General features: G+C 46.2%; 1 protein-coding gene across 7 annotated transcripts in view; it reads left to right on the top strand.

The window, feature by feature from the left end:
- plekha7.L (pleckstrin homology domain containing A7 L homeolog) overlaps positions 1-14,588 on the top strand; it is a 91,202-nt gene that overhangs the window by 54,014 nt on the left and 22,600 nt on the right. For all 7 annotated transcript variants that reach the window (XM_041589658.1, XM_041589657.1, XM_018257218.2 and 4 more), the window contains 7 exons: positions 1,590-1,673; positions 8,169-8,280; positions 9,121-9,225; positions 9,627-9,699; positions 10,063-10,163; positions 12,810-12,982; positions 13,255-13,716. In XM_041589658.1, the coding sequence (XP_041445592.1) occupies positions 1,590-1,673; positions 8,169-8,280; positions 9,121-9,225; positions 9,627-9,699; positions 10,063-10,163; positions 12,810-12,982; positions 13,255-13,716 (1,110 nt within the window). The remainder of the gene's footprint in view (positions 1-1,589; positions 1,674-8,168; positions 8,281-9,120; positions 9,226-9,626; positions 9,700-10,062; positions 10,164-12,809; positions 12,983-13,254; positions 13,717-14,588) is intronic.

Below are 14,588 nucleotides of genomic sequence, written 5' to 3'. Positions count from 1 at the left end.
CGGTGCCAGTGAGAGTGGGCAGTGCCAAGTCATTAGCACAAGCAGCTCAGGGGGGGGGCAGGAATGTGGCTCTTTGTGTGACTCACTATTTGTGTACTTAGTCAGGGTGCTTGGAGGTAAGTCCTTCACTTCTTGTGCTTCACTGCAATGCACTTAAGTGTCTGCCCCCCCCCCACTGAATGGCACGAGCACTTGAAATAAATGACTACACATTGCATGTGATTGGACCAGATCTTTCCCATACACAGAAGCAGCTCAGCCCAATTAATTATTCCCTTCATTCAAAGACATGATTATTAAAATGTATACAGTGCTGTACAACAGTAGGGCACATACATGGTACATATATGGACAGATACTGGGGGGGGGGGTAAGAGGGCTCTGCTCATTAGAACTTACAAATTAAAGAGTAATATAACATATCATATATATACAGTACCTTCCAACATTGGACAGTTAAAGCCTGGAACATTATAGGCCATGGCTATTACCTGATCCCTTTGGCTACTGCCTGGTCCTTCCTTTTCTACTTCCTAATGCCTTTGGTTACTTTCCAAGCATTTCTTTCCTACTTCCTGATCCATTTAGGTACTCCCTGAGTCTTCCTTGCCTACTTCCTCATCCCTTTCCCCAATCCCTTTGGGCACTTCCTGAGTCTTCCTTGTCTACTTCCTTGTTCCTTTGGGCACTTCCTGAATCTTCCTTGCCTACTTCATCATCCCTTTGGGCTCTTCCTAAGTCTTCCTTTCCTCGTTCCTTTGGGTACTTTTTGACCCTTTCTTTCCTATTCCCTGATCCGGCTGCTTATTTTTGGCCTTTAACTGACTTTCCTAAAGGATGGGAGCAGTTTACTGAGGAACATACACAGGCCATTATGGAGATGGGCATACCTCCCAACATTTTGGAAGTAAAAAGAGGGTCCAAATTTTTTTCCCGCACGTAGCGCAGCAAAATGTTTTGATCACACCCCTTTCTGTGGCCACACCCCCTAATTACCATGTTCATTTTACAAAATTTGGCAGGTTATGAAAGTTTGAAAATAATTCTGCTTATGTAAACTGTTTTTTTGTCTCAAAATTGTTACAAAGTATCTTATTTGCACCTGTTAGTTGTTCTGGGCTCTCTGCTAAAAGCAAATTAAGTTAGAAACTTTGTTTCTTTTTCTGGCTGTTCAGGGCAGAGAAAATAGGGACTTTCCAGTACAAATGAGGGACTGCGGGTTGAGCTGTCAAAAGAGGGACTGTCCCTCCGAAAAATGGACAGTTGGGAGGTATGGATGGGGTTGATTTATCCACAGTGCTGGTGCAGTAGCAGCTACAAGATATAGGGGCACTCTGAGCCAGTGATTGGGGTGATTATTGTGTTTTTGGCACTAGTGTTACCCCTGCACTAAGGGAGGGGAGCAGGTGTAAAGGAGATGGCTGGCATTATTCATATTAAGAAAAACACTGTTCTGGATCAGCTTGGCAAGTAAATAACTGGGATGTGTGATTCCCCCCGGGGAGCATTTTTGTGTGTGAAAATAACTGTATTCCTCTTATATAAATAATCTCCTGCTCAAACTCACCTTCCTCTCCTTCTCTCCACAGCCACAACCAGAGAGACACCACCTTTAGGCACCCCGTGACGGGCGACATCTCCCCGGAAAACTTTGACTTTGATTTACGAGACAGGTAAGTCTGGGCCCCGTTTGTTCATGATGGGTTGGCCCCCTGTGTGTGTAAAGTCTCTGAGCTCCATGTTTCACATGACCCCGTCTCACCCATATGAGCTCTCATTTATTATCTCTGCAGCTTGTCAGCACAGCAGAATGGGGTATGAGTTGTCAGACACATTTGGCTGCCTGAATAATTCAGGGGTTCATCTGATTACTGGCACATATCTGGGTGCGGGACAGAGGAATTACTGTACCACACAGGCTCCAGCCGCTGCCCAATATCAATAATGTATTTGATTTGAATAAAATCGACCCCTTCCTCATTAATCTGCCACATGGCTAATACCTTGTCTGACTGGCACAGCAGTAGCTCATTATACACATGATACTAATATCCAGCCGGGGCCCTAAAATTCACACTGCATCACTCCGGGGCCGTATATTCTCCCTTCAGCACAGACATCCAATAGAATCACTGTATGGGCCCTAACTACATCCCAAGGACACCCCACTCATTATAGGGGTACTCAGTGCCACTTACACTACAGGAGACCCCATTGCACATACACCCCAAGGATACCCCACTCATTATAGGGGTACTCAGTGCCACTTACACTACAGGAGACCTCAAGGACACTCCACTCATTATAGGGGTACTCAGTACCACTTACACTACAGGAGACCCCAAGGACACCCCACTCATTATATGGGTACTCAGTGCCACTTACACTACAGGAGACCCCATTGCACATACATCCCAAGGACACCCCACTCATTATAGGGGTACTCAGTGCCACTTACACTACAGGAGACCCCATTGCACTTACATCCCAAGGACACCCCACTCATTATAGGGTTACTCAGTGCCACTTACACTACAGGAGACCTCAAGGACACTCCACTCATTATAGGGGTACTCAGTACCACTTACACTACAGGAGACCCCAAGTACACCCCACTCATTATAGGGGTACTCAGTGCTACTTACAATACAGGAGACCCTATTGCACTTACATCCCAAGGACACCCCACTCATTATAGGGGTACTCAGTGCCACTTACACTACAGGAGACCCCAAGGACACCCCATTCATTATAGGGGTACTCAGTGCCACTTACATTACAGGAGACCCCAAGGACACCCCACTCATTATAGGGGTACTCAGTGCCACTTACACTACAGGAGACCCCAAGTACACTCCACTCATTATAGGGGTACTCAGTGCCACTTACAATACAGGAGACCCTATTGCACTTACATCATAAGGACACCCCACTCATTATAGGGGTACTCAGTGCCACTTACAATACAGGAGACCCTATTGCACTTACATCATAAGGACACCCCACTCATTATAGGGGTACTCAGTGCCACTTACACTACAGGAGACCCCATTGCACTTACATCATAAGGACACCCCACTCATTATAGGGGTACTCAGTGCTACTTACACTACAGGAGACCCCAAGTACACTCCACTCATTATAGGGGTACTCAGTGCCACTTACAATACAGGAGACCCTATTGCACTTACATCATAAGGACACCCCACTCATTATAGGGGTACTCAGTGCCACTTACACTACAGGAGACCCCAAGTACACTCCACTCATTATAGGGGTACTCAGTGCCACTTACAATACAGGAGACCCTATTGCACTTACATCATAAGGACACCCCACTCATTATAGGGGTACTCAGTGCCACTTACACTACAGGAGACCCCATTGCACTTACTACTCCAGTCAGATTATAGGGACACTCGATTGACAGCAATTACTCCGTGATTATGATCCTTATATATGGGACGGAATATGTATAAGGAACATAATTCTGGAGTGGAAGGGGTTAAAGGTATTTGGTTCATTATACTCACCGGTCTGCAGTTACCTGTAATTATAGAGAATTAGAGTTGCCAGTGGGGGCCCAGGCTGGTAGTTTTGTGCCACTTCAGTAACACGGGGAGCGCCTGAATATCTGCGCCAGGCTGTAACAATATTAACCTGCTCATGTGCTATGTCGGGTTTTATAAAGTAATTGCAGCTGATAACGGCGGTGCGTGGCCCCTGGGGAGCAGCTTTGTGTAATTTCATCCATCGGCCCCGTTACTATGGCAGCAAAGGACGAAATGAATCAACACCTGGGAAGTGGGTCTGTTAGTCTCCCACCTCTCCCAGCACAAAAGGTGGGCACGTTCCTTCCTCCCAATTAATAGAGGTGCTGGGCACACGTGCCAACATTAGTGCCTCTGAGCTCTGCCCCTGTTCTATAGCTGACACTTGCCCTTCTCACTGCCAGGTAGTAGTCCGATAGTATTTCATCTGCACCCCTACAGGGGCCCCTCATTCTGCTGGGCATTAGAGTTATTCATACCTATTTGGGATTAGATTTACCTTCCTGCACTTGGGTGGATAACTGTGGCCCTCAATGAGTTGCCCCTCTCAGTCCAAACACTGAAATGTGCTTAAAGGGACAGGACCTGCCCTTATTAACCATTCACTGAAGGAATAGGGTTTGTGCTGAGCACACCTTTTCTCTATTATACCGTGTGCTCCCTCGGCCTAACTGGTTCCACACTGTATGACAGTCAGACACCTTGTGCCCTGCTATAAAGGGGTGAACCTTTATCGACATTAATAATTTTATGAATTAATAAAAATATGAATACAAATATACCGGATCAATGATTAAACCTTTTGATATACTGCATGTGAGCAATAACTTACACACAGACACAAGTAAAGGTAGAATTTAAAAACATTTACTTAGCTTTGTATAATGGTAATTATAATAGCCAGTTCTGCATCAATTCAGCACAATTGGGGAGCTCTTTGGACCCTGATTCCCCTGTTTGTGTGGATGTGATGCCAGTGATACACAGGTAGGTTTGTGTGCTGATGGGCGGGTCAGTTAGGGGGTACAGCCAATCAGATTGTCCCCTCCTGTGCCGGAAACAGGCATTATTCCTACAATACAAGGAGACGGAGGCCAATGCTGAGACATGGGGGGGCCAATACATGGAGACAATGCCGGGGGGGTTAATACAGACTGGCACATTTCCAGTTCATTAAGTGGTGGGAGGGACTGGATTGTCTGTGCCACATGGTCCCATGCTGGTTATTTGGTATTAAATGTGCCAACGTCTGCCCGTAACTTCCCTCTGGCACATCCTAGAAATGGAACCTTTTTCTGCCCCACCCTTGTATCCTGGCAACTCATGTCCCTCCCCTGGTACCAACTCTGTAAATAAATATGGCAGCTGGGCCCGTCTGTTTGTGTGCCAGTCCCAAAGGCAGGGCATTAACCCTCTATATTCCCAACAGCTCCAGGCAAAGCAGAATCATTGTTTGTGCTGTAAACACATTTGGAGCTTCACCCGTTCCTTCCCTTCAGCTCTTACCTTTATTTACTCACTTTCCTATTCACTGCATGGGCCCCCGGGGGAGGAATTTACTCACATGAGACATTACACAGGGGTGACTTACTCACTGCACCCAGCACCCAGGCAGCTGCTGATATAGAGAGAACTTGCTTGTGCCAAATAACATGTAATAAGGGGAACATCAAACTCTGGAATATTACTGCAAGTTTCCACTCAATGTGGGGGGGCTAGTGATGAGCACTACGGTGTAGATTGCATACATGGTAGAGGGGGGACATGGGCTGGTGGGTAACAAATAGGGGGAGACAGGGATCTGTGGGTAACACACTGGGGGATACAGGTGCTGGTGGGTAACACACTGGGGGAGACAGGGGTCGGTTGGTAACACACTGGGGAGACAGGGGTCGGTGGGTAACACACTGGGGGAGAAAGGGTCGGTGGGTAACACAGTGGGGGAACAGGGGTTAGGGGTAAACACACTGGGGAGACGGGTCGGTGGGTAACACACTGGGGGAGACGGGTCGGTGGGTAACACACTGGGGGAGACAGGGGTCGGTGGGTAACACTGTGGGAGACAGGGGTCGGTGGGTAACACACTGGGGGAGACAGGGGTCGGTGGGTAACACTGTGGGAGACAGGGGTCGGTGGGTAACACACTGGGGGAGACAGGGGTCAGTGGGTAACACTGTGGGAGACAAGGGTCGGTGGGTAACACACTGGGGGAGACGGGTTGGTGGGTAACACACTGGGGGAGACAGGGGTCGGTGGGTAACACACTGGGGGAGACAGGGGTCGGTGGGTAACATTGGGAAAGACAGGGGTCGTGGGTAACACACTGGGGGAGACGGGTTGGTGGGTAACACATTGGGAAAGACAGGGGTCGTGGGTAACACATTGGGGGAGACAGGGGTCGGTGGGTAACACATTGGGAAAGACACGAGTTGGTGGGTAACACACTGGGGGAGACAGGAGAGTGCATCAGAGGGGTACAGATGGGTATTCAAACTGTTTCTAACAGTCCTTTGAAGTCTGATGATTTGTAATTGGATTTGGGGATTTGTAGTCTCCGTGCAGTTTATATTATATGGGGTGATAGAGTCTCTGAGAGAGAGAGAATCGGCAGTAGGACGGCTCCCTCTGCGCCCGATACACACTGAATGCCAAATACACCAGAAATGACATTATTTTCACTCCTGTATTTACAGAGAACAACGCAGAGCTGCATTTCTCATATACACATTGTACAATCCCAAAGGGCTGAGCTGATAATAAATACTATACTTCTACTCGCTGGCAGAACCCAGGGCACACGCTGTGATATTTCTGTAAAAGCAATTTATGTGATAGGCGCCCCCCCTCGAGCCCCCCCAGCACCGCAGGCCCCCAGAGCAGTCCAAGGACACGTTTCCCCGACTCTGTGACATTAGTCAGTGATATTGTTCTTATCCCTGAAATAGAGAGGAAACATTTGCAAGAGAATATCATTGTGCCCCTGATACACTGTGTGCTAAATGTATAATTGGAACATATAATACCCCCACTCCAATACTCTTTAAGGTTTGGGGGATATTTGGGGAGAAATCTTATTTCATAATTTACATACACCTGAAAGCCCATGTTGTTGGTCCAGTCGGGTGAGATTTGGGACAAACACTTCTTTCCTCTCATATTCCTGTAACTGTGGCTGAATGACATCAATGTATATAGATATATGGGGAACCTTCGTTTGAGCTTCTGGGGGCCCTGATCAAAACCTCCAAGGGGGGGGGGGGCTTCAACTGAGAAAAAGTCCAACAACCACATGATCAAAATGTTCTATCAAGGTTATACATCCCCTGTCCTCTCTCTGAATGTTGCCATCCACCTACCTACTTACGTTATATCTGCCATTGTGACATTAGATGGTTTCCATGGTAACTAGCAATGCAAGCTTAACCCCTTGAGCCAAGGTGTGTAGAGTGAACTTCAAATTATCGGTTATCATCTCCTGCCTGTCTAAACTGTCAGTCCTGGCTCATCCCATAGATGTTCCTCTGGGCTCTCAGTAGGCCAATCAAGTTCCTCGACTCCCGTCTCAGAAAAACCCATTGTGTGCGTCTGAGGAACCCAGGGCCCCAAGCTCAAACACTGAAAAACATCCCCAAACTATTATTTCTCCACCACCAACTCTCCCATCATTATCTCACATTCAGGCAAGTAATGTTCCTCTGGCATGAGCCCAACCCATGGTTCTCTAGTGAGCACCAAATTTCCACTGGTCCAAGGTCCAATGGCAACAAGCTCTGCGCTACTTCCGCCAACGCTGGGAATTGTCCTTGTGATATTAGGCAAGTGTGTGGTTGCTTGTCTAGAATCCCACCCTAGAAGATGATGATGCCATATTGAATGTCACTTCAGTGCTACCGACAGTGTTTGTGTCTGTAGATTACGTGGCCGCGTAATTAACCGTACAATGGGTGAAACCTACATAGGCAATTCTGCTTATTATTAGGGGTGTCTGAATGTGGGGGCTCAGTAATTTAGGTGTTAGTATTATTGTTCATCAATAAACCCAGAGAACATTCCTATTGCTTTGTAGCCTTTCCCTCCCTTTCAATCAGTCACTTCATTGCCAAACATAGGGTTTCCCCTTTCACCTCTTTCCTTAGTAATGCCCAGAGGTAATGCCCAGAGGTACTGCTCAATACCTGGTACCTATTCGGTACATCCATGACCTTTCCCTAACTGGCAGGATGAGTGATGGTACCGACCCCCCCATATCTCCTTGTTGGATAATCAGAGTTGCCATACTACCTGGCCTTACTGCCTCCCATTGCTGCAGAACCATTACACATGCCAACCTTGTTCTATCTAAACCCTCATCTTCACTGAGCCCTGGCAACTACCCCAGAAAATGTCCTTCTGACCCAAGAGGAGATGACCAGTACTCACCCTCCTTATAGAACTCTCCAACCCATTCCTGTAGAACTACTTGGAAACCACTCTAGTGCTCCTTCTTGTGTACAACCCTTATCCATTGTGCTTTATAACCCCTATCATGTGCAGTATTGCACCAGGACCAAGTCTTCTTCTCTGGTGGCAAATCTAACTGTGTCTTACAGCAGGTTGTCTTCTTCTTCTCCCCCCCAGGCACAGCTCAGTCATGACCCAACCAGCGAGCGGCCACAGACCTTCTAGTGTCATCAGTGAAGGCTCCACAGAAGTCACCAATTCTACTTCCGAGGTCAAACCAGTCAGCAAGGTGAGAAGCCCTCCTGATTGAGGTTCTGTAGGTGGCCACTAAATCAGGGCTCAGTGAGAGCAATACATATAGTGATACTGAGAATAACCGTTGAGCAGGAGGCCTTGTATCAGTGAGGCTTTATTGGCAGATGTGGGAGCAGTGTGCTGTCTAATCTGCTGCTCCCAATAAACCAGTGTGGGAGGTAATTATTATTATTAATTATAGTCTAGTCGTGTGTTTCAGCCCCTCCATGTGCTGTATTGTCTGTGCTGTATTGTCATTTCTCTTATCCTGTCTTGGTACTTTGTTCCTAATGGGTTTTATAGGGGTTGCTTGTAGCTGCATTGCCAGGCTCAGAGCAGAACCAACACTTGTAGCTGGTGGGTATGTTTATGACGTATCTAATGTGGCATCAGCTAGATACGGGCTCATCCTGTATCTCAATCTGCACCTTCTGTTGCCTGTGTATTAGATATACACTATAAAGTCCTTCTGCCCTCCCAGTATAGAAGTCTGGGCTTCAACATTGGCATTTACTCACTTAGGGTTTAGGGGTGCAACACTGGGGTATTACTGAGCCCCATGCATGTGCCACATAATTAACAGATGACAATTCTGAGCCTGTGCAATAATATCACAGCATGGCAATGTGGTCCCTCTCATTTACTTATCTGCTAGACACGCCATTGGCCATTTATTTTGTAGCTCCCCAATGCTCTGCGGTTGCTCGGCTCAGTACCATAGCAACTACACAATTGTGCTTTTGTTTCTTTAATGCCTTCCATCTAAAACATTCGTAGATTAATTATTGATTTATTGCATCGGTGCCTAGGAACATAATGGCAATATCTCTTTTAGGCCCACAAGCCCAGCCAGAAAAGCCACAGCTTTGGCAAGAGAGACCATTCTGTCAAACGGAATCCAAATGTCCCAGTGGTGGTGCGAGGTTGGCTGCACAAACAGGTACCTTACTGGGTTTTACCCCCCTATCTGTCTGTCTGTCTCTATATATACTGTATATACAGGTCCTACTGTGCAAGGACCAACCAAGTACATGAAAGTGACACACCTTCTATGGCAATATTATTCCAAAGGGATCCTGCTGTAACATAGTATTGGGGTAGTGGATAGTCATTCCTAACCAATCTGTTTTGTACCCAGATGTGGAACCTCCCCCACAGTGAGTGTTTCCCTGGGGTACAAGAGCCCCAGAACAACCCCACGGTGATATAAGCCCGGTGTTCCTCATGGTGTATAAAAGTCAGGGTGCACATGGGAGTGACAGGTTCTTGGGGTGCATTGGGCAGGCAGGGTAACCCCCATATGTACATGGTGTGACCCCAGCTTTGTGCCTCTATGTGCAGGACAGCTCAGCCATGAGACTCTGGAAAAGGCGCTGGTTCCTTCTGTCCGAATACTGTTTGTTTTACTATAAAGGTAAGTGACCCCCATCACCTGAAGAATTGGATTCTGCAGAAGGGAATGTGTTTATCCATCAGACAATGATATTGTGAAACAAGTTGCAGCTGGGCTCATTTTTTTATTTCTCTCCTTTTTCATGGTTGGCTTTGCAGCAGCTATCTGGTTACCAGGGCCCAGTTTACTGTAGCAACCAGGCAGTGGTGCGAATGAGAGATTGGAAGATGAATAGGAGAGAGGCCGAATAGATAGAGAAGCGATAGAAAATAACAATAAAATTGTAGCCCCACAGAGTCAAAGTTTTTTTTCTTGCCGGGGTCACTGACCTCCATTTGAAAAGCAGAAAGGCCACTGTAACATCTGAAGTGCTTTCTGTTTCAGATCACCAGGAGGAGGCAGTTTTGGGAAGTATCCCCCTGCTCAGTTATGTCATCTCACCCGTGGGACCCGAAGATCGGATTAACCGCAAATATTCCTTTAAGGTATCTTTGTGCCTCTGGTACTGGTACTGATGTATCCTTCCACACTCACATTAGTGCACAATTAGTGCACAACATCATTCTGTGGCAGAACCATCACCTTTACTGCAGTTTCTGCATGTCTCGCAATAACCCCCCTGCAGTCTCTGCATGTCTTACATTAGCCCCAGTGCAGTCTCCGCATGGAAACACTTCCCCTTTGCAGGGAGTTCCTTGCCCTGCTCTGGATCATCAACTGCTCAGCAGGTTTCATTTACACATAAAAGGTTGAACTTGTTGGACGTGTGTCTTTTTTCCACCTAAGTTACTATGTTACCTACATTAATGTGTAACAGATTGGGACGTTGTTGTCCTGAAGGTGTGTGTGTTCTGCTGTCACTGTGGTTACAGGGAGTAGTTGTGTCTATGAAATTAAGTTATAGGCAGGTTAACTTCCCCTTTAGAGAGAGAGAGAGAGTGTGTGTGTCGGGACATGAGCAGGGGGAATGATTGGGATCAGGTAGTTTGGTGCAGCTGAATTGCTGAGCTGACGGGTGAGTGTGAGTGAATGGCTTAAGTCTTAAATTATTGCTGAATAATGAGAGATTAGTCTGACTCCTCCTCACTCACACCCCAATGTTTCTATATATCTGTAACCTTGTTATGAGCTAAGGGGGCCCAGTCTGAAGGTCAGTTAGGGGGAGATTTGGGGTGAGTGTTTATTTGTACCCTGGGTACCCCTGGAACTATAGCAGGGTGACACCCCAATGTTTCTATATATCTGTAACCTTGTTATGAGCTAAGGGGGCCCCAGTCTGAAGGTCAGTTAGGGGGAGATTTGGGGTGAGTGCTTATTTGTACCCTGGGTACCCCCTGGAACTATAGCAGGGTGACTGTTACCCCAATGTTTCTATATAATCTGTAACCTTGTTATGAGCTAAGGGGGCCCAGTCTGAAGGTCAGTTAGGGGGAGATTTGGGTGAGTGTTTGTACCCTGGGTACCCCTGGAACTATAGCAGGGTGACTGTTACCCCAATGTTTCTATATATCTGTAACCTTGTTATGAGCTAAGGGGGCCCAGTCTGAAGGTCGTTAGGGGGAGATTTGGGGTGAGTGTTTATTTGTACCCTGGGTACCCCTGGAACTATAGCAGGTTGACACCCCAATGTTTCTATATATCTGTAACCTTGTTATGAGCTAAGGGGGCCCAGTCTGAAGGTCAGTTAGGGGGAGATTTGGGGTGAGTGCTTATTTGTACCCTGGGTACCCCTGGAACTATAGCAGGGTGACTGTTACCCCAATGTTTCTATATATCTGTAACCTTGTTATGAGCTAAGGGGGCCCAGTCTGAAGGTCAGTTAGGGGGAGATTTGGGGTGAGTGTTTGTACCCTGGGTTACCCCTGGAACTATAGCAGGGTGACTGTTACCCCAATGTTTCTATATATCTGTAACCTTGTTATGAGCTAAGGGGGCCCAGTCTGAAGGTCAGTTAGGGGGAGATTTGGGGTGAGTGTTTATTTGTACCCTGGGTACCCCTGGAACTATAGCAGGCTGACTGTTACCCCAATGTTTCTATATATCTGTAACCTTGTTTTGAGCTAAGGGGGCCCAGTCTGAAGGTCAGTTAGGGGGAGATTTGGGGTGAGTGCTTATTTGTACCCTGGGTACCCCTGGAACTATAGCAGGGTGACACCCCAATGTTTCTTTATATCTGTAACCTTGTTATGAGCTAAGGGGGCCCAGTCTGAAGGTCAGTTAGGGGGAGATTTGGGGTGAGTGCTTATTTGTACCCTGGGTACCCCTGGAACTATAGCAGGGTGACTGTTACCCCAATGTTTCTATATATCTGTAACCTTGTTATGAGCTAAGGGGGTCCAGTCTAAAGGTCAGTTTTGGGGAGATTTGGGGTGTGCTTATTTGTTGTATTTTTCTAATGTTGCTTCTCACAGGGTAAATGTTAAAGAGAAACAAGGAATATGTGGGTATCAGTGAGTGATATATTTGGGGTATATAGGAGGCTATGCTTGTGGCTTGACATAAAGCACACATGGAGATGTCATATAATTTTGTACAGACCATACAGTAGATACAGTATATAATATACAGTTATACACATACAGTAAATATATAAATATATATATACAGTACAGATATAATAAACAGTAGATATATGGTATAAAATTATATACACACAGTACATATATATACTATACAGTTATACACATACAGTACAGATATAATATAAAGTTATATACAGTAGATATATAATATACAGTTATATATACATACAATACATATATTGTGTATCAGAGATGGTGCAGTGAGAATGAAGAGTTTGTTAGTGGGTCCTGCAGTTTCTATTAATTGAATGATTGCTAATGAGCAGTTAGAGATTTATTAGCATTAGATTCCTGCAGCATCTTCTCTATAAAAGTTTAGTGACCCAATTTTCGAGGCTTTGCCCCCTCCCTCTCCCCAGCGCCCCCCTTACTGGCACCTTTTGTCTCGGCACAATGACTTTTGCACTGAGAGAGGAGAGAATGTCCCTTTGTCCCAGTGTAGCCGGATGGTGATGCTGAGGCCCATGACACACATTAGAGACTGGGCAATAAGCACAGGGAAGAAATGAGAGAAATTCCCCACATTGATGCATTTTCTGTGTCTTTCAGGCTGTCCATGCTGGAATGCGGGCGAATATTAACCAGAAATTGTCTGGAGCTCAGCAAGAGCATTCGGGCATGCGCACCTACTACTTCAGCGCTGAAACACAGGAGGATATGAACGGCTGGATCAGGGCAATGAATCAAGCTGCACTCATGCAGACACCCCTGGGGGCACGGAGGCAAGTTCCCTGCTGCACCCCAACAACACAATATCTGCTGTACTCAATAGGCCACCTAGCATTAACTCCTCAGCTGACACTTGCACTTGGATGTTTCTGCAGCCTCACTCTGAACCTCTCAATCCCATTTAGTTTCCTGACATCCATGCCCATTAGCTTCCTGTTGTGCTGCCCCAGTAAAGGACAAGTAGTAACATCCTTTGTACAGATCTTTGTGGAGCAATAAAGGGTGGGATACATGGGGTTATGTGTATTATCTCTCATTTCTGCAGTGACAGTGACAGTGCGGAGTGGCCGGCGGCACAATTGGATAACCATGTGGATTCCTATAAAGAGCCGGCACAGCCAGAGGGCGTCCAGAGGAAGGAGAACTACCAGATCACCCAGGAGAAGACTCTGCCCAGCAAACCAGAAGAGCCGAGACGTGAGTCATTGGAAGACAATCGCTATTCCCTCCCCAGGTCCAAGAACTTGCTCGTATCCAGCGACGGAGAATCGGCCTTCACCGATTTCTCCAAAACCTATAGAAGCCAGAAAGCTCAGCCGCAGCCTCAGACCTTGGAGAGGAACGGGACCCTCCCCAGTACCTACAGCACAAGCCCTACCCAACAGAACGGCACAGACGGGTACAGGAGAGGGTTTGTCCCCCAGGCCAATATGGAGAGGCGGGGCCAGAGGAGGAGCAACTTGGTTCAGGTGGAGCACTGGGTCAAGGTGCAGAAAGACAATAAGAGGTGAAGATTTTTTTTTTTTAAATGTTTTTATTTTGCATTTTCAAAAGATACAAACAGAAACACAAATAAAGCAAACGGGCTTGACACTTACACGACTACTGTTTATTTTGTATATTTCGAGACAGTTTCAATACGCAGAGGAGCATGTAATATATTCACCAGATATCAGCGTATATTTCGGAGCAATTGTACAATTCAGTCACCTGGTAGGGATGCGTGAGGGTTGACCTCTAACCAAGGTTCCCATATTTTCTCAAATTTCCGGGGTGTTCCCCTAGCAATGTACATCAGTTTGATTAGAGGCAATGGACCATTTATTAAAGGATAAGTAAACCTTTAAAATAAGTGAATGTAAAATTGACGATGGTGCTATTATTATTTTTTTTTTTTTTTTTATTTTCTTCTGCTTAGGAAAACAATTAGAAACCTTTCTTTTCAAATCTTTCCTAAGCAGAAGAACATCAGCCTCTTTCTTTCTCCTGACAACTTCCTTGACTACTTGCTGGTCAGACTGGTGGGAAACTGACCAGCAGGTGGCGCTGTTGTAACTAAATTCATTCATATTAACAGTACATGTATCCCTTAATATCTTGGAAATAAAAATAAATAAACAATGAATGTACATTGTAAAAGTGCTTAGAATAGCCCCCTCATCAATTTTACATTCACTTATTTTTAAGGTTTACTTATGCTTTAAGTCCATCCAGGAGGTGAGTAACTGCCGGATCCAATCATCCCAGGTCTTCACTGTCTGTAGATGGGAAGAGAATCTGTATCTTTAGATTTATGGGGCTACTGGCAGTGGGAAGCAGTATGGCAGCCCCATGGAATAAAGAAAATAGCAGGTACAAGATCACAATGTCTCCTCTGTA

This window comes from Xenopus laevis, chromosome 4L, assembly GCF_017654675.1.
Source record: "Xenopus laevis strain J_2021 chromosome 4L, Xenopus_laevis_v10.1, whole genome shotgun sequence".
Lineage (NCBI taxonomy): Eukaryota > Metazoa > Chordata > Amphibia > Anura > Pipidae > Xenopus > Xenopus laevis.
The sequence above is the reverse complement of the archived record's forward strand: the minus strand, read 5'-3'. Positions and strand labels throughout refer to the sequence as shown.